This window comes from Urtica dioica, chromosome 10, assembly GCF_054948205.1.
Source record: "Urtica dioica subsp. dioica isolate 48M chromosome 10, U.dioica_male_clone48M_v1_H2, whole genome shotgun sequence".
Lineage (NCBI taxonomy): Eukaryota > Viridiplantae > Streptophyta > Magnoliopsida > Rosales > Urticaceae > Urtica > Urtica dioica.
In genome coordinates, this window is record NC_142765.1 from 4,600,143 (window position 1) to 4,626,191 (window position 26,049).

General features: G+C 35.2%; 1 protein-coding gene across 1 annotated transcript; it reads left to right on the forward strand.

Annotated features, from left to right (window-relative positions):
- The first annotated feature begins 8,373 nt into the window (after positions 1–8,373).
- On the forward strand, positions 8,374–12,369 carry LOC149383171 (Protein kinase superfamily protein). The gene is made up of 8 exons (XM_089628573.1): positions 8,374–8,408; positions 8,474–8,919; positions 9,009–9,293; positions 9,677–9,994; positions 10,805–11,032; positions 11,178–11,278; positions 11,385–11,508; positions 11,769–12,369. The coding sequence occupies exons 2-8, from the start codon at positions 8,590–8,592 to the stop codon at positions 12,072–12,074; spliced, it is 1,692 nt and encodes a 563-aa protein (XP_089484699.1). The 5' UTR covers positions 8,374–8,408; positions 8,474–8,589; the 3' UTR covers positions 12,075–12,369.
- Positions 12,370–26,049: the final 13,680 nt, after the last annotated feature.

Here is a 26,049-nt window from a genome sequence, read left to right on the forward strand (position 1 = left end):
TCCATGAGCTACTCAGATTTCTGTCCTTTTATGATTTATCTGCAAAAAGCTGTTTGTTTCATAGTCGTTTGAGAATTTAGTGAGCAAATTTATAGGTGAAAATTCAGAGAAGAAAGTGAACTGAGAAATACACAATATGCTTACTCTTATTTGATACATATCATATCGATACAAGCTAGTACTAGAGGAACAAGTCTTTACAAGATAGATATTATTACATTGACATTGGAATAAAAAAGAGTAGTGCTTTTAAGAGCAATGGTACATAGCGACCCTTCTCGGCTGAGGAGGTTGGCACAAAACGAAGAAAGCCATTGCCAAAAGCAGACCCACGAGCAGACCCGCGAGCACGCTCTCGTCCGATCCCGAGCAGCAAAGAAATCCCATCTTCAATACCCTCTTTGAGCCAACAATGAACAGAAAAGGAGTGAGCTTTTTCTAACTTGTAACACAAAGATAGATATAGAGAACCAATTATTGATGAGAGGGGTTTGTTTGTAACCACAAAGAGATACAATGCCTCCAAATTTGCTTTTGATTGGGAAAGCAATTTGTGGCTCACTCTTTACCTTCTGAGCTTTTTCTAATTGTGACCACACAACAAACTCTAATGGCACCAAATTAAGAACACCCTTCAGTTCTCACACTGAACTATACATAACGATTAAGAAGCAGATAACCATTGAGCTTAATATCTTTCAAAAAGTTTAGTGCATTTTATCAGTTTTTGGCTATCAAATATTTAAATTTTTATTTAATTAAAAAGCCCTTACGGGACTATACAGATAAAAAGTCAAAAAGCCTTAGATTACAAGAACAATATAGCTGAAAAGATAATTCAAACCTCCTTAAAAGAATATGAAAAGTGGATCAAAGATACAATCACTATATAACAATAAAAATAGTGGTTAACCAGCATATCTAGGTAACACGTATCACGACTTATTGTCGATTGCATTTTAAAGGTCCTTGTTCGACTGAGATCCACGCCCAAGTATACAAATCATTTCTTTGATCCACGTTTGAGTTATAGAGAATGAAATTTAAAACCACAATGATAAAGATTCGATAACACAAAAAACCAGATTCATGTCTGGATTATTAAATCATAAAAATAAGTGAAAAATATGTGTAAAAATAAAGAAGAAATCAATAGTTGTTGGTCTGCACGACGGAGGCGGACTCGTCGTGGTAGTGGCGGACCCATAATTTAAGTTACGAACGATGACTGCAAAGAGTCATGAAACTCTGTATGAATGATAAATTTGACAGAAGCCGACGAACACATGGAGAATAAAAAAGTGAAATACATTCCTCAGATTGAGAGCCTCTAGTAGTTAAAACCACCGAAATCTCATATTTCTATGAAGACGGCTATCCAATTATTAATTAGAGGAAATGACGGCAAAAAGACTCAATGTTTACGGGTTGTAACACTTAAATACCCATTTTTTAAAAGTGGTGGGAAAAGTACCCAAGATCAAAAATTTGTCCCTCCGTTACAACCTCTCCTCTACTGTTAAATTGGATGTTAAAATATGTGTCAACATCTGATGATTTTTTTCAAAATTAAATATATAAATAAATAATTTTAAGTATGTTTTAAATTAATATTAAATTTTTAAACACTCTCTCTCTCTTATCTGTACACTCCTTCTCTCGAAAAATATTTTTCATTAGCATTTTATTTTTCTTCATCTTATGTAGCTTTCTCGTATATAATTGGATCTAATAGGCCTCGTTTGGCATAGCTTTGTTTTAAAAAAAAGTGTTTTTAGATTCAGTTTTTGAAAAAATAAAACTGTTTTTTTTTTTTCAAAAACTGACAGGTGTTTGGTAAACTGTTTATAAAACAGTTGTTGCTGATAACAAAAGTTGATTTAGCGTTTGGTAAAATAAATATATTATAGTAAAAAGACTAAAATAGACATGTTCTTAAAAATTAAATAATAATTATTAGTATGTTTATTTATATGCATATATATATATATAAAATATTATTTTCTTAAAAAAAATCAAACAGAAAAAAAATAACGTAACAAGATAAACTACTATTGGACTCCAACGACCAACAACATTCCAATAAGACGCACAAATCATTTTTGAACAAGTTTCACTCTTACATATGAAAAAAAACGATGAGGCAAAGAGAAAAGATGTATTATGGTACAAAAATTATCACAATTTACGAAGGGAGATAGAATTTAAAACATCATACAGATGACTTATAAACACTTTGTACGAGGATATTACGGTAATTTGTATAGCAAACTTAAAAACACTTTTTCCAAAAGCTAAGAAACATAGCTTTTCTATCTCACGTACAAAATCTAAAATCGTTTTTGAAGTTTTTTGTAAAAACAGTTTTGTTAAACACCGGATAAGCAGTTTATTTTTTTCTAAAAAAAAAAAATAACCAAACGCAGCCAATATATAAATTTGTATCGTATCCTTTAAGTTCTGGATTTGATTGTTCGCACAATTGGGTCAGTTTGGCGGGAACGTAATGGCAAAGATTCAGTGTTGGAGCGATGGTGAATCCATTGGGAACCATCAAGATTCAGTGCCCTTCTTCAGCGGCGGAGAACGGGAACGATAGCTCCGATACGTTGTTAGCGATGAAGCACTACCATAGAATCTCCATGGATTGGAGTCCTGATGAACACACTGCTCTTGAGGAGAGTCTCTCGCCGTGTCATCGCTTCCCTCTCGCCACCGTCACCGTCCACGATGCGCCGTTCCTCATCCGCGAATCATTCATGTCCACGTTTGTGACCCAATTGTGGTCGCCGTTGTGTGCGTGCCATGGATGTCGACGTTGAGATAGGTGGAGATGCTCTCGATGCAAGTTCAGAGAAAATGATGTCAATCAAAGGTATTGCTGACATGTAATCGCATAAGAAAGCCTTGGATTCTGGATTCTTGATCTTCTTCATCGATTTCGGATTCGCCGTTGCCGCCATTGCTCCTGTGTTAGTCGTACGGTCTCAGTGAGCTTATCTCAAACTCACATTTTTTGTGTTCTCTTCTTCAGGGTTTGGAGTCTAGACACGGAGGAGGATATTTAAGCAGCAGAGATAGTCTAGGAGGGAAACATAAAAACTTAAAGAGGAATCTTCGATTGTTTTTGTGGAAAATTCAAAGTGAGAGTGAGTGGATGTTTTCAAGTGAAGGAATCCATTTTTTTAATGTGAAGAAGAAATACTAATTGAATTTTTGTATGGAGATGATGATAATGCCTTTTTTTCAGCGTGGAGAGAGAGAGAGAGAGAGAGAGAGAGAGAGAGAGAGAGAGAGAGAGAGAGAGAGAGAGAGAGAGAGAGAGTTTATTTTTAATATTTAAATTCAATAAAATTAATAAAATTTTGTCAAAATTATTAGATGTTGACACTTGTTTTAACATCCAATTTAACAGTAGAGGTTGTAACGGTGGGACAAATTTTGATATTTGATACTCTTTACACCACTTTTAAAGAATGGTCCATTAGGAAAATGATGCAGGGCAAACTGGACTATAGTTTCAAGAATGTTGAGATCACCGAAACGGACAAAAGAGTAGTGTTTTCTAAGTGGAATCGACCTAGTAAACAAGACCCACAAAGTTGGGTCTCGGGATTTAAGCCGAATTCTGACGTTTAGGCTTTCAAAATGACGTTTTGTGTTCTTCTCGATTAATTTAACTATAGCTTTTATTATTGTGTTTAAGTAGATTTAATTTACAAAACTTTTCATTTCCAAAAGACTTTTCTTTTCCTTAGTCTTTTCGTTTTCATTTGAATTTATGTTAGTGTTTAGAGTTTTAATTATGTCTTTTGGTATACTTGTAACCATCATTTGAAGTTGTATTTATAGGCAACTCAATCTGAATGAAAATCAATGAACATTTCTAAAAACACTTTCGTGAGAAAATACTCTCTAAATTCTTAGGTTCTAAATCGTTGAACTTATCAAGGCAAATAACTTTGTGGCGTTCTTCGAGTTCTAGACTTATCAATAGTTTCATTCCATAGACTATTGTGGCGTCTTTCATTCCCCCCTCAATCTTATCAATAGTTCAAATTACAAACTATTGTGGCGATTATCACTCCACCCAAAACACCAAACCGACCCTTCCTTTCAACCTATCCAAAAACCACCAAAAAATTCCCTACAACAACAAAAAAGCAAACCTTCATCCAAATTGAAGCAAAGACTTATTGAGGCAACCCATGTAATTCCGCAACGATTTGAGCTTCGTTCATCGCAAAGGCAGCGAGGTTCTCATCATTTGGTATCAGAGCCGAAGACGATCGTGAATCATGCAACTTTTTGCTGGGTTCGTTGAAGACTACCCCATGTCATACGTGTTCAATGACGACGTTGAAGATGAAGAACATTTTTTTGAGCCATTGGGTGATCCAATATACGACGCGGAAATCCATGACGAGGAATTCAACGACGAATCGATTTTCCAAAAATATAACATCAAAGAGCCAATATTTGACTATCCGATCTTCGAAGAGCTAATCTTTGACAAAGACGAGGAAGACACGAAGATATCTCTTTCTCCAATTATCAATCAATCCGATGGAGGTGATACAATTTTCGTTGACGTGTCTTATTTATTTGAGATTGCATTAAGTATTTTGGAGTTCATCAAGATTGTCATTCTTCATTCGCACCACCTAAGAATGAATCGAATTCGAGGACGAATTTTGTCATAAACGGGGAGAATGATGCAGGCCAAACTGGGCTATAGTTTCAAGAATGTTAAGATCACCGAAACGGACAAAAGAGTAGTGTTTTCTGAGTGGAATCGACCTAGTAAACAAGACCCTTAAAGTGGGGTCTCGGGATTTAAGCCGAATTCTGACGTTTAGGCTTTCAAAATGACGTTTTGTGTCCCTCTCGATTAATTTAACTATAGCTTTTATTATTGTGTTTAAGCAGATTGAATTTACAAAACTTTTCATTTCCAAAAGACTTTTCTTTTCCCAAGTCTTTTCGTTTTCATTTGAATTTATATGTTAGTGTTTAGAGTTTTAATTATGTCTTTTGGTATACTTGTAACCATCATTTGAAGTTGTATTTATAGGCAACTCAATCTGAATGAAAATCAATGAACATTTCTGAAAACACTTTTGTGAGAAAATACTCTCTAAATTCTTAGGTTCTAAATCGTTGAACTTATCAAGGCAAATAACTTTGTGGCGTTCTTCGAGTTCTAGACTTATCAATAGTTTCATTCCATAGACTATTGTGGCGTCTTTCATTCCCCCCTCAATTTTATCAATAGTTCAAATTATAAACTATTGTGGCGATTATCACTCCACCCAAAACACCAAACCGACCCTTCCTTTCAACCTATCCAAAAACCACCAAAAAATTCCCTACAACAACAAAACAGCAAACCTTCATCCAAATTGAAGCAAAGACTTATTGAGGCAACCCACGTAATTCCGCAACGATTTGAGCTTCGTTCATCGCAAAGGCAGCGAGGTTCACATCAGAAAATAACCAATTTAAACGTTTGGCATTGCTAAATAGCTAATGTTTGGTAAATCTTAAGTAAATAATCATTTTTATGTATTTACCGACGTAAATCTTATATAAATACTCACTTCTATATATTATGTCACATCATTATTTACGACTATTTACTTAAGATTTACCAAACATCGACTATTTAACAATGTCAAACGTTAAGTTGACTATTTTCTTAATTTTTTGTTTCAAGAATGAGTACTTAAATATTACAACCCATTAATATTGGATCTTTTTACCGTCATTTTCTCTATTAATTAAGTGTCTTTCTACCGGCACAACCATTAATTTGATAACCATGGATTTATGATGTTTAATTAAAATTGTGGATGCAAGGGCATTTTAACAATTGAAAAATCTATATTAGGGAAAGAGTGACAAAAGTGAAAAAAAAAATGTTTAAAAGGAGACCTGTGAGTGAAAAAACAAATGCATCATTTTATTGTATTAGTGACATATTTTCATTTCTCATTTTCTTAATAAGCATGAACCATCATAGAAGACTCGGTGAAAAGAAAGGTTTTCTTTCTTTTTTTTCTTCTCTTTGGAAAGCTAAAGAAGAAAGAAAGCTAAGTTTCAACTTTTAAGCAATCATAATTCATATTATGCTCTATTCCTATTGTTCCTTGTTATTTTTAGTTGGGGCAAAAGTGAATTGTATATTTATAACCAATCAAATGAATGCATGGAAAAAAAAAACTTTTGTATTATTATTATTTTTAATCTCATGGCATGGCATAGCATGGCACACTTTACTAATTTCAAGAGCACTATTTATTCATATACCAAATGTTTTTAAAACACAAGTGGGTAGAGTAATTTAAACATAAATAAAAAGAATCAGATAATCTCAAATTCAAGACTAACTTTTCGCCCCAATTGCCGCTACAATGGTAGTCATTATTTATTATTGATATATTCTCAACTCTTTTTTTACTTTTGAAAAGGTATTAATATTATGTATAGAGTCTTACCAATTTCACTTCAGCAATGTACTGAAATATTTTTACGATTAGTTAATGAAAAATGTAGATTATAGCGAAATCAAAATCATCATTGCACCGATTAAGAAATATAGTGATAGTCGTATCACATTTTCAACTAATTCCAATATTAGTGTGAAAACCCTAATATTCCATGACGATAAGCCAACATTTAGGGCCTGGTCTATTCAATCCCAACGGTACGTTTTAACCTATCGTATTGCACCAAATAATATTAGTCTTTAAATTTCCATCCGAGTTTTCAACACAAATCAACATGTCAATTTCTTGCCACGAAACACAATTACTTGGACCGTTGATTTCCCATTAAAATTATCCACTGACGAGAGCTTTTCAAAATCAACAATCATGACCAAACACACATTTAGACAGAATATATGATGTCCCTTTCTCGACTATGCCAAGTAAATATTCTTTCTTACGACCTTCTATAGACCATAAAAAACGAGCAAACCATATTTCAAATTGCACAAAATCATTATTTACATATCTAAATTAAACTATCATATTACTATTGGCTAAGCACGTTGCACCTCTATATAATTTTGCCCATGGGCAACATTATGGGTACTGTCTGATTGATATATTTATTTATATCCCCAAATATCTATAGCATATATGTATGGACAAAATATCTGTTCAATATATTTATATATGGGGAGCTTTGAAATTTGGGTTGTTTTGTTTTGCTAGTATATAATATATCATAGAATAGTTCTGAAAATAATGTGTGACAATGTCTGCAAAGTTTATTTATTTGTATATAAAAATTGGTGCTAAACGACAATGCATGGATAGTAGTGGTTGGTGAGACGAATTAAGAATCGGTATGAATTCTTCTTTGCTATTCAATTCAAATAACAAATTCGTTCCCATTTGTTGCTTTTGACTAAAAACTTCAAAACAAAGCCTTATCTCTCAGGTTCTTATCTCTTATTTCTTTGCAGTAATAAATGCAAACTCATAATGTCCCTTTTTTTATTAGGGTTTGGCGTGGTAGATAGAATAACTTAATTTAACAAATAAATAGATTTATTTTAAAAGAACACATTAATAGACTTCATAAAATATATAATCTAATAACCTCATCACGGGCAAAAATAAAATTGGATTGACAACAACCCAACATGTGTTACGACCAAAAAAATTGACTAATCAACTTCAAATGGTATAGTACTGATTAATTGGTACACAGACTCAAATCATGAAAAATTATATTACATAAAACTTTCAGTTCGACGTCAAACAAATTAATACGGGACATCATTTATTGTTACCTCATATGTATCATTGTAAAAATAAAAAATTAAAAAATAAATTAAAAAATAAAATAAAAACAAAAAACAACAACAACAACAACTAATATAAAAATAATATCTTTGGCCTAGATATTTTGTTCCTTTTTGGCTGGAATCTTTTAAGATTTCATGTCATAACCGTGGTCAATTTAGTCAATGGAACATGGTTCGGGACTTGTTGTGATACAAAAATAGAAAAGAATTGTTTAAATAAAATACACTCTAATTCAAGGGATCTCTTAATTTAATATGGACTCTTAAACCAAAACGGTTTTCAGACTTTACGTAAAAAAATATATATATATATATACACAAAAAAGAAGTCTCGCTTTGCTTTGACATTTTTATCAGACCATCTCTTTCGTTACGTCACACATCGTCTACTGGAATATTAATTTCTTAAATATAATATTTGTTTTCTTCCAAACAGTCATTTCTATTTTTCCGCTGACAATGCCACCTCATAGCCCAGGGTGGTGTTTCCGTAATTAAACCGAAGATCGTGTCCAAAGACTGGAAACTAGAGACAAGTATAAGAAATATAACTCGTTCGTGAAACTGTCTCTCACTCAGTCAAGCTCGTGTAAGCTCTTTCCTTGAATCCTTTTCTCTCTCTCCCTCTTCTTACTCCGGTTAATATCGCCGCAGATATCACTAAATACGACGGCGTTTGGTTTCGAGTTTCAGAGTTCAAAGCCGCCAGAGCGAACGAAACGCGTTTCGGAGAGAAAATTTCATTTCCGATGCGTTTCGACGGGTGAGCGATGGGCTGCATTCTCGGCGTCGCGTCTCGCGGCAGCGAAGATCGCCAGCGATCCGCCGTGGAAACCACTCGCCGCCGCGGAAAACCCGAGCGACGACGCTCCTCCGGCGCAGAGGTCAGAAATGAAGATTCCGCGCCGGTGGCGACGGAGAAGCAGGTTACCAGACGCCGGACCACCGGCGATTTCACGGCGATCGAGCGTCGGAAACCTAAACCGGACGTTTTCGCGTCGAATCAGGACGGTTGGCCGTCGTGGCTCTTGGCCGCCGCCGGCGACGCCATTGGAGGTTGGACTCCCCGGCGAGCGAACAGCTTCGAGAGATTAGCGAAGGTAAACTCTTTTTTCTCCTCCAGACTCTAAATCGCTCAATCTCTGCGTATTAATGGCTTCGCGTATGACTCTTGTTCTTAAATGCTCAGATTGGTCAGGGGACTTATAGCAATGTGTACAAAGCTAGGGATTTGATTACCAATAAAATAGTGGCTTTAAAGAAAGTTAGGTTTGATAATTTGGAGCCAGAGAGTGTGAAATTCATGGCGCGAGAGATTCTAGTCCTGAGGAAACTCGATCACCCCAATGTGCTCAAGCTTGAAGGATTAGCGACCTCAAGAATGTCTTGCAGTCTCTACTTAGTCTTCGAGTACATGGAACACGATCTAGCCGGGCTCGCCGCTCGCTCCGGCGTCAAGTTCACTGAGCCTCAGGTAGTTGAAAAAGTTCACTACTTTTCTTCTATGGAATTATATGATTGTGGATTGTGTTGTGTTCTTATGTTTAGGTTCCGAAACAAGCTAATGCCATTTTGTTCCTTTAGCCTTTTGGATTTTTATATGGGTTTGATGTTACTTAAAGACCTTCCTATGATATGTGATTGGGTCCCATACTACAGTTCTTTTCAAAATCTACTCCAATATTAGGTTGATATGCTTTTTAACGATGGGTGAAAAGAAAAAGGACTTTTTTATTTATATTTTTTTTTTATGTTCTGCTATGTTTTATTCTTACCGTAAAAATCCTCTCTTTTTCACACACTAGACACTTCAAGCTTCCTTAGAGTTTGATCTGTGCTTTTTCGGGTATAATTCAGGTAAAGTGCTACATGAAGCAATTGCTGTCGGGGCTCGAGCATTGTCACAACAACGGAGTTTTGCACCGCGATATAAAGGGCTCGAATCTGCTCATCAACGACCAAGGGGTCTTGAAGATAGCCGATTTCGGGCTGGCTACTTTCTACGACCCCGATCAGAGGCAATCGATGACGAGCCGTGTGGTCACTCTTTGGTACCGACCTCCCGAGCTGCTTCTCGGAGCCACCATCTACGGAGTTGGTATTGACCTCTGGAGCGCCGGCTGTATCTTGGCCGAGTTACTTGCTGGGAAGCCAATTATGCCGGGTCGTACAGAGGTACTGCTTTTTCTTATTATGATTTTTTTTTTAATATACAAAATAGCCACTTGGAACTAATTCTAAAAAAATAATTTAAGTTTATGATCACTGTATATAAAAATTCATCGATAGGGTCAAAAAAATTATTGACAATTGATATTTGCACATTTTTGTAAATTTTGCCTATCTCTGCATTAGTTTCAATTGGCTATACGGCTAGAACGCCCTTATATTATTTATTGTCATTGTTATTGTTATCTTTGTTTTCATATGTTTGTTGCTTGTGAATCATTAGAACTTGATGGACTCTGTACTCTGGTTTGTCACTTGTTTGCAATGTTTTAATAAATGACGCTTCATTCTGAAAGTAATTAAAAATTCAACTTTTTGTATGTGTGTGTCCATGGTCTTGGTCCACTTTCTTTAAATAAAAGATTAAATCGCTTTGTCTATCTATCTGTTCTTTGCATTATGATTCATGAACGAGTTTGTAGCTATAGGGTGTCCTTTGGGTTCCTTGCATTTAAGTCAAAGTCAATAAGCTGTGTTTTTACTTTTTAGGTATTACAAGTCAAACTCTTTTCCAGATCATTCTAGAGGCTTATGCACGCCTAAGAAAAATAAAGTTTGGAAAAAGACAAATGGTAAACATCTCAGACACAGTTATTGTTCTGCCATTCTAAGTGGGCCAATTAGTAACTGACAGATTTAGTTCATGCCTGAGAGTTCTGGTATCCATTGGTGTTATGATTCTTGTTCTCCTCTTTGATAGTTTTATAGCCTTGGCTTGAGAAACCTCTGAAAAAAATTATTGTCCTGAAAAAAAAGGTTGAACAACTTCACAAGATATTCAAATTGTGTGGTTCGCCGTCTGAGGAGTACTGGAAGAAGTACAAGCTGCCAAATGCAATGCTTTTTAAGCCACAGCAGCCATATAAGCGCTCCGTGGCTGAAACGTTCAAGGATTTTCCCCGTTGCTCTCGACCTCTCATCGAATCTCTTCTCTCAGTAGACCCCGATGGACGAGGCACCGCCACTGCGGCTCTAGAAAGCGAAGTGAGTATAATACTTCTTCCTTCGCGGATTACATTGTTTTATCGACACGTGACATGCTAATTTCTTACACGTTCTTTCCTTCTTTACTAAGAAGATATCGAGTACTTTCGGTCATAACTTTTTTTTTCACTGGCCGTGGATTCAGTTCTTTACCACGGAGCCTCATCCTTGTGATCCATCAAGTCTGCCTAAATATCCTCCCAGCAAAGAGCTGGATGTCAAAATACGCGAAGAAGAAGCGAGAAGGTTTCATTTTTTTTTTCATTTTACTTTTTTGCTTTTCTCGTGATCACCATCTTTGAAAGTCACGGAAAACTATTTTTGTTTCTTCTTTTTTTTTTCTTTCATCCAGGCAAAGGGGTCTAAGCGGGAAAGGTTGTGCTAATGACGGCGCCAAAAAAGTCAAAGTTCGTGACCGTGCTGGTCGGGCTATTCCGGCTCCGGAAGCTAATGCAGAGAATCAAGCAAACTTAGATGTATGCTCTCTCTCTCTCTCATCAAGTTTAGGCTAACTTTAATCCTTAGTTATTGCCCATCAGTTAAGATCTTTACTTCTTAAAGCTTTTGAGTTTGTCCCAACATTCTTTGGTTACAGAAATGACATTTACCATAAAATTCCAACACTATCAACGAATGACTCCTATATTTCCACCTAAACCCTACAAACAACCGATCTCCACAAAAAAAAAAAAAAAAAAAAAAAACGGCTTTATTCACATTCATGAAAAATTTTCAGAGGTGGAGACTTGCGGCACAAACAAACACCAAGAGCAAGAGTGAGAAATTCCCGCCACCTCACCAAGACGGAGCGGTCGGTCATCCACAAGAGGTGTCTTACAAAGGCCCTTTGTCTTTCGTCGACTCCGATTCGTCATTCGGCTCGGCGGTGTTCAATCCGAGGTCTTCAGGGGCGCCCGGAGGAACTTCTTCGAGGAATAAATCCAGCACAGAGGATCCTCGTTCCGCCCCGGCCCACAGGTTCATACGCGGATTCAAACCTTCCTCAGTTTTGTCAACAAATTTATTTCTCAAGGGTAAATAAGGTCATAAAAAATATTTGGGGAGTTTCTTGTTTTGGAGGGTCTAAATAATAGGGGGGAAAATTAAAAAAAAAAATAGTCCATTAGCCATAGCCCTGAATTGATTTATCATAATGCTATCGTTTTTCTTGTATTAACTCTTCTTGTACTTTGTACCTACGGCTGTGATTGATTGATTGATTTTTGGTGTAAAAGGAATCCAAGGGTAGCTCACAAGGACTCGGTGTATATTATATTCTGAGTGTATAATGGAGTCCTACTTTTGTGTACAATTTTTTTGAATTGTACAATTTCACATGTTCATGTAGAATTGGATCCCAAAAGTCTCAGAGATAACCATTTCCATTCTCTAGTGCAAGCGCAACCAACGAAGATTCACTTTTGATGTAGTACATTATTGCTACATGGGATATAACATGGGTTCTAATTTTTTTTTTTTTTTTTCACGCGTATAGTTTACAATGGATTACATTAAAATTTACATATAACTTATTAAAAAAGAGAAAAATTTAACTTCATTGAGCCCCGGCCATACACAACGTTCCAACATATTATTGTTTTACGTTTTTTAGAAGAGTTGTGCAAATGAAGCATTTATTAACACAAATGCCATGTCGACACGCTCATTTATTTCGGTTTGAACCTTATTGACTTTGATCTTATATGCCTAATTATTTTAGAAAGTTTTTTTTTTTTATTATTATTAAAGATGCTTAAATAGATTTTTATTTATTTATCTATTTTCATACCAAAATACCCTAAACGGTGAAAAACTTCATATTCTTTAGTTTTAAACTATATCTCATTTTCCTCATTATTTCACTTTCAAAATTATAATAATTGCATTTGAAATCTATTTCCGTACTGAAAATGATTTTTTTTTTTTTTTTGTGTATTATATACTTTGAATTTTTTTGGCATATTTTAATTTATACTAAGAAGTTTTTGAATTCCATCGCCTACACTTGTGTTGCTCGAGTCGATGGACCAAAAATAGAGCGTCAATATTTCACGTCTTTTTATCATATATTCTAGGTTCTCAATCTCATCAATCTCTTATTACCTAGTTTTTTACCTCTACAAAACACATTATGAGTGACATAAGTTATACCTGTCGATTTTGTCATTTATAACCTGTCGATTTTGTCATTTATAACGTTTTTACCTCTCAGGACCATAAGTTTTTTTTTTTAATTTCTAGCTGCACTCCGGAGGGTTGCCTACGTACCCATTTCGAGGATCAAGCCAGTCGTAGTTCGATTAGATATTGTTTATTTGTGATATATTTTCAGGTGTTGTATGTTCCAGGATCTTAGTACCGGTTTTCATTCTTGAGGTTTTGAGCTCCTAGACTCTTGGTCTAACCATTTTCTAGATCTTGTATGGTCCATCCCAATTTGCTCATAGCTTTCCAGCGTTTTATTTTGCGGCGTTTTGGAAAACCTTTCTTAATATTGAACAGCTGCGTATTGATAGTTTGCTGTTCGGATGCGAGCTCGATCTCTCTTTTCTTCGATGAAGTCAAGTTCGTGTCATTTATGAGTTCAATTCTTCGTTATTGTCTGCGTATTCCCTTCTGATGCTTGGTACTTCGATTTTAGCGAGGATTCTTGCTTCCATTCCGCAGACAAGCAAGAAAGGGGTTTCTCCGGTTGTAGTTCGTGGTATTGTTCGGTATCCCCATAAGACTCTGGGAAGCTAGGTGGCCCAGCCTCCCTTTTTCCTTTGAGTCTTTTCTTTAATGATGTGACAATTGTCTTGTTCGTTGCTTCGGCTTGTCCAATTCCTTGCGGATATCGGGGGTGTAGATTTGCTCAATCTGATTTTCCAATCGAAACAGAACTTTTCAAACTTTGCATAAATGAATTGTGAACCGTTGTCGGCGATGATTTCCTTGGGTGCTCCATGGCGGCAAATTATGTTCTTCCAGACTAATCCTTCGACATAGGTGTCTTTTATATTCGCGAAAGCCTCATCTTCGACCCATTTCGAACAACAGTCCGTCAGAATGAGCACGAAACCTTCTTCTTTCGGTGGCTGGTGGAAAAGGACTCAAGATATCCATATGCCATTTCATGAAAGGGTATGGTGATCAAATAAAAGAAATCTCTTCAAGTGGTTGATGGATTGTGTTCGTGTGCCATTGACATTTATCACATTTAAATGCGTACGAATGTGCGTCGGCGAGCATCGTGGGCAAGAAGTATCCTTGCCTTTTGGCCTATATCGCCAAAGATCTTGGTCCCGAGTGATTGTCCCACTATCCATCGTGTATTTCGCTTAAAACGGTTTGGGCTTCTACTCCAGGCATCTTAGGTACGATCCATAGATACTCTTTTTGTATAGCGTTTCATTTATTAAGAAATACCTCGAGCTGATGTTCCTAATTTTTTGGGCGCACTGCTTGCCGTCTGGTAGTTTCCTGTCTCTGATGTATTGAGTAACTTATGTCATCCAATCCGATTCTTTGAGTATGATCATGTTTATATCCATTGAAATGCTAGAATCGTTGATTGTTTCTATGGGAATCATCATTTTTACATCAGGATTGGAAGTTGAGGCAGGGCTGCCAAGGCGTCAGCCGAAGAGTTCTCGCTCCTGGGGATATGCTCGAGTTTGAAGTTTCAAATTGTTTCGTTAGGTTGTGTAACACCTTCAAGTATGCTTCCACGCGTTCGTTCTTGGTGTTGAATTCTCTGCTGTACAGGTATAGTGGATCTCCGTGTTCTAGTTTTGCCAAGACTGGTGGTTCCGCGAGGTATTGTTTTAGTTTGGTGAATGCCTTCTCGCAATCGTCAGTCCATTCTGCATTTTTGTTCCCTTTGAGCATCTTAAAGAAGGGGAGGTATTTATCAGTTGACCGCGAGATGAATCGATTCAGGGCCGCTATCCTACCTGTAAATCTATGCACTTCTCTTTAAGTTCGTGGTGAAAGCATTTGTAGTACTGTGTCGATATGTTCGCGGTTGGCTTCTATTCCCTTTTGAGTTACCTAGTATCCTAAGAATTTCCCCAATGTTACTCTGAAGGTGCATTTGGTGGGCCACGTGATCCGTATCTTTGAGGGATTTGACTAACAACATGTCGTTTATGTACACCTCCACCATTTTTTCGAGTTGTTCCGAGAACATCTTGTTTACTAGCCTTTGGTAAGTGGCTCCCACGTTTTTGAGATTGAATGGCATTATTTTGTAACAATAGATCCATCTGTCTGTTATGAAGGATGTTTTGTATTGATCGCCATGATGCATGAGTATTTGGTTATAGTCTCAAAAAGGCATCCATGAACGAGAGCAGTTTATGCCTAGCAGTCGCATCTACTAGGTTATCAATGTGAGGTATCGGATAGCTGTCTTTTGGACATGCCTTGTTCAAATCTGTGAAGTCTACACACACCCTCCACTTTTCGTGTTTCTTCTTTACTACCACACTGTTTGCTAGCTAGTTGGGGTATTTAGCCTCGCTTATGGAATTGGCCTTTAGCAATTGTTCAACCTCCTCATTGTCGGCTTGTGCTCTTTCGGGACCGAGCTTCCATCTTTTCTACTTTAGGGGTTTATAGCTCGAATCGACGTTAAGATGGTGAGAGGTTGTATCGATGTCTATCCATGGCATATCTATTTGACCACACGAAGGTTTCCATGTTTTCTTTCAAGAAGTTGATGAGCTGTTCTTTGATATCCTTTCTGAGCTCGGATCTGAATTCTACGCAGCAAGTTGGATCTATGTTGTCTACTTGTACTTGATCGACGAGTTCGAGCTTTGGCTTTTCGCTTCTCGGTTTCTTCTCGGACTCGTTTACCTGTAGTTTCTATTTCCGAGGTTTAATCTTGAATGCCCTCATATAGCATTCGCGAGATGCTTTCTGGCTTCCTTTTATTTCTTTTACTCTATCGGGGCTAGGGAACCGGATGCACTAGTGGTATAGGGATGTGATTGCTTTCATCGAGTGGATCCAAGATCTCCCTAAGATCATGTTGAAAGGAGTAGGGCAGTCTAGGATCGTGAGATCTACCATATGGCAGATTCATACGGCCCATACTGAGAGTTGACCGATTCTCGGCGGTGTTTCATTCTTTCCATGATGAAGTCGACTCTTTTCTTTGGGCCAGTTTGTGCGTCGGGGAAATCTTCCTCATCTGCTCGCCCTCTATTTCGGGGTGATTGCCCTTTGTTTCGCGGTCCGTTGAACTGTCTTTTTGAAGGTGCTTTAGGGAGTTCGATTCGCTTTAGCTCGCTAGAAGCGAACTTGGCCGCGAGTAGCTCCTTGAGTTCTCTGTTTTGCGGCCATGGTACTTATGATGTTGACTCTAATATATATATGTAACCCCATTTTACGTTTAATCATTTGCGCTCTATGTGTAATTTATTTAAAAATAAAAATAAAAACAAAAAACAATCACTAAATCGTGGAGAACACATACGAGAAAATAGGTAAAAATCGACATTTGATAGTCATCAAAATATAACTTATTAAAGCTATTTTTTATTTCAAAATTCGGAATTTAGAGGTTAGGGTATTGGTTTGGACTTTGGTTCAGTTTCTTATATCAAAATCAACGTCAATAAAACCATAAAAGAAGATTCACAACACGATTATCCATTTTAGAGTATAATTTTGTCATTTTAATTAAATAAAAAAAATTCTTTTAAAAGATATAGTTAAATAGATAGTACAAACTCGACAATTTTGAAAATCAAAGGTTAAACTCAACATTTTACAAACACATGATATATATATATATATATATAGATACATGTATATATAGATACATGTATATATATAGATAGAGAGAGAGAGAGAGAGAGAGAGAGAGAGAGAGAGAAATTTCTTTTTTGGTTTCAAAAGTAAATATCAAGATTAGACCAACTAGTTGAAAAATACCAACATTGAACTTTTGACCCAAATTCGGATAAAAATACCCTTTCAATCTATTTTTCCATTTTAAATCATTAAATTTCATCCAAATCAATCCTAACTTATCCGAATCCATTCGAGTTCATCGGAATCCTTCCGAATTCATCGGAATTCATCTTAAATCTTCGATTTCATCCGAAATCATCTGAATTCATTAAAAAAACTTATAATCATCTTAAATCTTCGAATTTCATCGTAAATAGCTATGGATTTCATCGGATTTCATCTTAATCCATCGGAAAAATTTGAAATTCAAAATCCTAACTTTTTCAAAACCAATCAAAATCATCTAATTATCACTCTACTCATTATTAAAACCATCCTACAACAATTCAAATACAAAAAAAAAAAAAAAAAAAAAAAAAAAAAAACTTTTTTGTCAATTTTTTTATCGTCAAAATCCTAAATTTGAAAGAAAGAAAAAGTTATTTTGAGTGAGAATGAGAGGAGAGTGAAAAAGGGAAAAATAGGCTGGAAGAGTATTTTTGTCCGAGTTTTTATATCAAAAGTTGAGTCTAGCGGCCTTGATATTTTTCCAGAATTTTCTCTATAAATACATGTGTCATTTTCCCAAAAAAAAAGTGCTTGGAAGCGGAGACGGCTACGAGTAAACATGCTTCAGCAGAGCTCTCCCTTCCTCTCTTCAAATCTAGGGTTTCAACCTCCATGGCTAACAACACTCAACAACAAAAGCTCTTCTTCTTCTTCTTCTTCTTCTTCTTCTTCTTCTTCAGTAGCGTTGAAGTAGAACCAGAGATATCCCAGACCGGTCTTGGCTTGTCGTGCCTTGCCTCACTCTCACGATAATTCACCAGAGTAATTAATTTCTTCGTTGGCTCTATCGCCAAATTTCCCCCTTTTTGGTTCTGTACTTTGAGTGATCAGTGAAAAAAAAAAATTAGAAAGAGAATTATTATATAATAATAATAATAATAATAATAATAATAATATACGATATTGTATGATAATGTACTATACAATACGATACATTATAATTATAGACGATCTATTATAGATGACAACTCCTCTACTGATAATATAGATGATCTAAATCTTTTGTATCCATCAGAATTTTTGAACACTCTTAATTTTAAAGACATGCCACCTCACGAATTACATCTCAAAATTGGTACTCCTATTATGTTGTTAAGAAATTTAAATCAAGCTACAGGTCTATGCAATGGAACCATAATAATAATAACACAATTAACAGATAAAAAAATTGAAGGTCGAATAATAAATTCAGATAATTATAATGAAAAAGTATATATTCCACGTATTGAAATGACTTCTCATGAACCAAAATGACCTTTCACATTTAAAAGAAGACAATTTTCAGTGAAAACATGCTATGTAATGACAATAAATAAAAGTCAAGGGAAATCTTTGAAAAGAGTTGGTTTATTCTTAGATTCTGACATTTTTACTCATGGACAATTATATGTTGCATTGTCAAGAACAATATCACCATACGGATTACATGTGTTAATAACTGATGTTGTGAGAAAATATGACAATCATGTAAAAAAATATTGTTTACAAAGAAATTTTACACAATTGAATTTAACATTTGATTACAAATCCATTGTTCAAATAGCTACAAGTCTTATGATTATTAATTTGTAAAATATGGGTGAATCATGATATAAGAGCGGATCATATAATTACGACATTCGTAGATGAAAAAGATAAGTTGTAATTCTACATTTTTATAAATCACTATTTTTATAATGTCAATTTTTATTTATTGATTGACATGTTGCAATATTATGTTTTATTTTCCGGTATTTATTTATTATTTTCCACAAGAACACAGCAGAAAGAGCAATCAATGAATGATTAATTTCAAAATCTTCTTTTGTTTTTCTTATATTCTTTTGAATATATATTTAATAATTTGTATTATTTTTTTGTATTCCATACTTGCATCCAAGTATGTAAACTTTTAATGGTATGTATTACTTTACAAACAATTAGTATCATTTTTTTGTTACATTATGTTTCATTTTTTGTATTCCAATTTTGCAAGTCATACATTTATATATAAAAAATATTCTATTTGATTATTAATGTCTTTTATATTAAAAAAAATGAGGTAAACTTAGTTTCGGCGCGATTCATGTGTATCTTAAAAGTGTAAGGGGTCCATATAAAATATGTATATTTTATTAATCTATTATAGTTTTTGCATTCACCGATTCTTACTCTATACCCTTTCTTTCATTTTATTTTAATGGGTTGATTATTTTATAGGTCAAGGTAGCAAAATAGAAAAAATGAAACTATGAAATTTGTTTTTAGCCTACGTTTCAATACTTTTAGGGAAATAGCCAACAGGTTTATGTGACAATAATTAAAGTCCGATTTGCCCTTGTTTATTAACAAATTCGTCATTTTCTCTCTCCTACTTTTTTCCTACATTTTTTTTACATAAAAACTTCAAAAAACCATATCTATCTCATATGAACTCGAAATTGAGTGATTCCAAATCCTACGGATTCGTGACGTCGAGATCTTCAAAAATATATCCACGTAAATATTATGCATTAGACATAATTTTCATCAAACACAATGAGTCTATTTTTGAAGATCTCGACGCCACGAATTTGTAGGATCCGAAATCACTCAATTTCGAGTTCGTATGAGAAAAATACGAATTTTTGAAGTTTTTATGCAAAAAAAACTATATCGCCAAATTTCTCCCTTTTTGGTTCTGTACTTTGAGTGATCAATGAAAAAAAAAATTAGAAAGCGAATTATTATCATTATTATTATTATTATATAATGATATACGATTATTACAATAATATACGATATTGTACGATACATTACGATACATTATAATTATAATGTACGGTAAAATTCATACAAAAGAAATTTGAGTTATAATGTACAAAAAATAATAATGTAAGATATTGGACGATAATGTACGATACAATACGATAAGATACTATAAAATTCATACTTTTTGGGCATTTTAAGCGTGAATGTCAAATTCACGTGAACTTTGTCATTCCAGACCGTCATAGTTCGTAGGATTTCCTCTTATTTCGTCCAATATAATTGTATCTCGTTGTAATCGAGCATGAGAGACCAAGTGTGAGCTTAAGAAGATGGATGGAGTTACTTTTTAAAAGGGTATTTATATCCGAAATATAGACAAAAGTCTATTTTTAGATATATTTTATAAATATGAAATATAGTTTTGATATTTTGCTAATTTGTAGGTTATAAAATTTCTCTCGATATTTCTTCGCTCAAAAGGCCGAGAAAATTTCTTTATATATACGAACAAGCAAACGTGCCCGCCCGTTGCAGCAGGATCTTTTTTTTTTGGTGGCATGGATTTGCTTGGTTGATCTAATTTTAGGGTTTTGGAAGATTGATGAAAGTAGATTGTTTTGGGTTGAATTTTAAAGTGTTTGTCTTTTTGGTTGTGTTGGGTTTTTTAAACCGGTTTGTTACCTAAAAAAAAAAAATTGCTCGGATGAAAACAGGGTCGAAAGATGGATTTATAGTTATGCATTTTAGCTGCTTGTACATTATTTGTTGAACGTCCTCTGAATGTATTGCTAATTTTGGTTTCGTTTTGAATCTGAGAATGAGACTTATAAAAAAAAATTAAAAAAACACAAATTTCTCAGATGAAAGCAGGGTAAAAGAGATGACTTGGTAACTATATTTTACACATAAATAAGAGCCGAGGACCTTCAAAGCTATTGATGTATATATATAGGCCGATTAGGAAGAAAAAAATCTTTCCCAAAATATCTGGATTTTGATGAAAGAAAGATTTAAACAAAGCTTTGGAGAATTCGAGACCGCTGTGCACATGGCTATAAATGTATTTTTTTTATAATGTTAAGGTCTTTTCCACAAAAATCTGGATTCATCGATAGAGTTAGAATGATAGAACTTCTAATATTGTTTAATGTTGAGAAAATAGCGGCATAAATACCCAAAGTTTTCGACTTGTAACACTTATATCTCCAATGTTTTAAATTCGTGGGCAAAATACCCAAGCTTACAAAATTGTGTCACCGTGAGTGTATTAGACGGTAATATCAGACGTGGAACAAATAAACGGTGAGATTGTATTACAAACATTTATTTAATTGATAAATCAATTTTTTCGTTCTATTAAAACAACAAACAACTTATAAATGCAAAAAAATTAAAATGGCAAATGCGAGAGCCACGAAAAAAGCCCCAAATTGAAAACCTAAAAATCGCCGATCTACTTCTCTTCATTATCCTGATCGAAACCCCGAAATTAGGCAAATGGAAGCTGAAAACTCATCATCCACAAGCCGTTGTAACTTGAGTCGACGTCGTTCACAAATTGCAGGACCGAGAAAGGGAAAAAAATGCTTGTGCGAAGTTCAAGAGGTTCAGAGGACTTCATGGACCAATCTGAATCCCGGAAGGAGATTTGTGGGCTGCTACAAGACCCAGGTAAGGACGTGGTTTCTTGATTATGTTTCAACTCGGTTTTGGGTTTTAAACAGTTTGAGGGTGGATGCAATTTTTGTCCGAAATTTGTAAATTAGTGTGTAAATGTTTGTCTTGTTTAAACAGTACGAGGGTGGATGCAATCATTTTGAATGGATAGACCCTGAAATTTGCGCGAGATCGAAAGAAGTGATTCCTGGTTTGCTAAGACGATTGAACGAGTACGAAGAGGAAATCAGATTTCTGAAGATGTGCATTGAAGAAAAAGAAGTAGTTATAAGGACGAGTATGGAGCTGAATCAGTATAAAAGCTGTTGCAATGGACGTATTTTTTTTTGTTTTCTAATGTTGATCAGTGCTATTGTACTTGTGAAGTTATCTGTGTAACCTCAATTGTTTGGTTTGAATTCTGTTTTGGTTAGTGTTAAATGTAAGGGTTTGAGTTTTGGTTTGGTTAGTTTTTGTGATGAAATTGTTATGGTCATATAAGATTATAGTTCAATGAATTCAGTTTATGATGAATTTGGTTTGAATTTTGTTTTGGTTAGTGTTAAATGTAAGGGTTTGTATTTTGGTTTGGTTAGTTTTGTTTTGATCTCGCAATGAAATAAAATAGGTCAGTTTGTACCATAAGAATTTCCATTAAACTGTACCAAAAAACAGGGTCAATTATGCAAGACAATTGCACCATTAAAGTCTACCAAGCATTAATGGAAATTCAGAAACAAATGTACCAAAAAACAGGGCCAATTATGAAAGACAATTGCACCATTAAAGTCTACCAAGCATTAATGGAAATTCAGAAACAAATGTTCCAAAAAACAGGGCCATTAAAGTCTATAAAACACATCCTAAACATCTGCATTCCGAGTGTTGTCAATGGTGCCCACAAGAAGAGTTGTAGTCTTTATTTTGTACATTTGATGTAATAAAGTCTCATGAAGACTCTTGCTTGTAATTGCCTATCTATTCATTAATAAAGTTGAAACGTTCATTCATTCTTTCTTTGTTTGAAGCTTTATGATAAAACCTTAGTCTTTTAGTCCATAAACAAACTTAACAACTTACGAAGAGACAAATGTAGATTTGCATGAACAAACTCTTCGTAGTTTGCTTAAAACGATATATTCGCAATCTTAGGGTCAAAGGACTATTGACCTCAGTATGATTGTTAGAAGAATCTATGATGTCTGGTTATGAGGCATTGAGAGTTGGGGACTCTATAGTTCTTCTAGGTATCTTCCGAAGGTACTGAATTGACCAGTGCACTTCTAGAGACAATATAAGAACAAACCATTTAACCTCTTATGTCTCGAAGTCACTATGTATGAATTGCATCATGCTTACCTTAATCCTGAAATGAGACATGCCATTTCACACCTTAGTATTCTCATTTGAGAAAGTCAAAGTTCGGACTCACTATGTCATTCCGAACAGGGCCTATTGGTGAAAGACTAAGTTGTGAGTATGTCATGAGTAACTTTGTGAAGTTCTCATAGATATGGAATTCATGTACAAGATTGCTGAAATGCAATGTATGTCACCTCATGCTTTGTTCCTTGGAGTGTGAATAAATGAACTGGCCAGTGTCCAAATTGAGTCCTGACTCTCTTGGATGAAACAATGTGACTTGTTAGCTCCTCGTCAATACATTGTTTCTAACTTATTTACAAGCGACAAAGGAGTTGAGGAAATAACAGCTAGAAGGGTAAAATGGTAATTTAGTAAATCCCGACTAACTGATGACATTCATGAAGGGTAGCATAGATAATATTCAGTGGATCCGCTCATTATAATTAGGTCGAATTCTTGAGTAGAAAACAAATTCATTTGAACCGAGAGATTTTCAGTGTCAGCTCTTTAGTGGAGTCAGCTGGCATTAAGCTAAACTTGGAAAAGGTTTGTGAACTTTTGAGTCCAAGTGTTTAGCTAAAGCTTTGTTCATTTGGGTCCATGAGGTCACTGTCACGAATCACATCGATAGGAATAGTTAAACTGGAAGCTAAGTCAAAACAAGAACGAAAATTGTCAAAAGGGTATTTTTGTCTTTTGAGACAAAGGATGAAATGAATGTCAATAAATTTTTTGACAAGTTCATTTGATGACTTAATGTCACTCGGCCATAATATGATTAATTGGGCCTTGTGGATTAATTTCATTTCATAAGAATTTTATTGAAAATTCTTAATGGGCCTTTTTCATGTTGTCATGAACAAAATGGAAAAGCTTCTAGAAGCCCCTTCTAGAAGGTGATAGGCGCCCATAATACCCATAGGAAGAGAGAATATTTTGTGCATAAATGTATCAAGATACTTGCCAAAAGAAAAAGAGGAAACAAATTTCCCCTAAGAGGAAACATGGTGGGCGCCCAAATGTTGTCAAGAGAGAAGCAAACAAAAGAGGAAACAAATCCAAGGACTTACTTGTTTTGTCTTGGACGTGCACCTCTTTGAAGGAAAAGGGAAATTGGCTCATGAATATGTGATATTCTATAGAAGAGGAAACTACCTTATTGAAGGTAATCCTCCTCCTATAAATAGAAGCCTCATTCCTCACATTTCATTCATCCAAGTTTAAGAGATTTGAGAGACTCTCTCTCTAGAACTTTGGCCGAAAATCCTCTCTCTCTCTCTCTAGTTTATTTTCGATTTTTTCTTGTCTTGGCACCTAGGTCCTCACTCGACCTAGTATTTAGCTCTGCGACTTCGAGACTCGTTCTTAAGTCGTAGTGTTTAAAAGTGCTCACTCACTGATTCCTTCTTTTCGAGTGATTTAGTGATAGAAACTTTCGTGGTTGCTCGAGGTGCCGAGGAAAGGAAGAGAGACGTGCTGCGAGGGGAGACGAGCGTTGCAACTTTCCAAAAGCTTCTACAAGGTTCAAGCTTCAAGAAAGGTTAGTAAACTTCATAGCTCATATTGGTTTTTAATTACATGTACTTGCACTTGTCTAGGTTAGTAAAAACTGTTTTACTTGTAAAAGAAAATTTTTAAAATTCCGCCGCTTCCAGAAGCGTTAATTATTTTCTTAAACCCTAGATCGATTCCAACAAATGGTATCAGAGCTATGGTCAAAGGAATGGATGTGCATGTTTTTAAATTATGAGCTTGAAAATCGTTTTCGAAAGTTTACTAATTTTGTGACAAGTTAGAATTGTAATCTTAGTTTTTTTTAATTTATTGCTCATGCCTTTAAATTAAAAACCATGTTGATTTTCTATGAGTTTGGGATGATGTTAAAACACATTAGAATCAGTTCTAAAAGTTTTTAATTTTTTATATTGAAAAACGTGTTTTAAAGGTTTGAGAATTTTCGAGTAAATTTTGTGACTAGTTTTATTTTCTTGCTAGTTTCGTTTACTTACTTGAATCGTTTTATGCATGTTGTTATTTCTTTTATTCTATGTTATTACCCTGCTAATAAAACACAAATAAAAGCTTTAAACAATATCTTAAAACGTTCCGTTACACTCGATTCTTTTTCGCACCTAAAAGGACGAAGCTTTAATTTATTTCTTTTTCTTCGAGCTGGAATGTAAACCCGCATTAAAAGCGGCATAACTCTCTGCTCAGAAATCTAAATTTAATGATTCTTGAATCAAATTAAATCTCTGTCTGTCCTCTGTCCAATGCCACCGGTTTCGGCTGAAAAGGACATCGGAGCCGCCAGATATGGCGATTTTACTCCGAGGTGCGCGGCTGTCTGAAACTCCAGTTTTTTTAGAAATCCGGATTTTCAAACCCCACTACCATGAGTTATAGAACTCTAATGAGAAAATTTTCTTGAGCAAAAATGTTTTTCATATGATTATAAACATGATGTGTAAAGATTAAAAGTTTTGATTTTTGAAAGATTAATTGAAATTGAATTTTTACAAAACTAGTTTGAATTTTGAAAAACCGTTTTCACTTTCAAACTTGAAAATATTTTGTCATCCAAATCAAATAAGTTTTCAAAATGTTTTCAAAACTATATCTATATCACATATGTTCAAAATCTATATGCTCTTGAAATTTTGAGTGGGAGGTCTCCTTGTAGACAAGCCGAAAAATAAAAAGATGTGTAATCTCAAACTTTCAAGTGTTCGAGTGAGTTGAAGTTCACACTTCCCTCACGCACTTTCCCGAAATAGAAAATAGGAAAAGATCGAGTATGTCCCTTGTGCCTTTATGCACTAATACTGCTCTGAACATGTCGATCTAGGATTCTCTTCTAGTTGTCCGCTCTGTCGCTCTCTAACTAGGAAATTTTTTTCCGAACTTATAAGAGTCGATGAACCAACTCCAAAAACTAAGTGGGAGGGTTATACTCGTTGTTTGTAACCCGCGATCCCCAACACTAATGAAAGATGCAATAACGTGGGACTAAGAGCCGCTCTTGCGACCCTCACTTAAATGTGAGTACTCCAAGGCGTTATTGCTTCGATCATTGCTCAATGAGCTACGTCCGAGAGTGATGCAATGATGGCAAGGCCTCCCCTTGGGGGATTGTTTTTCAAAGCTGATCTTTTGGACTAAGTGGTTGGTTGCACACTTAGGCTCAATCCCTAGTATCCTTCCTTAAGGCTCTGCGAAAGGATATGAGTGATCAAACCAATTTACAAGGTGGC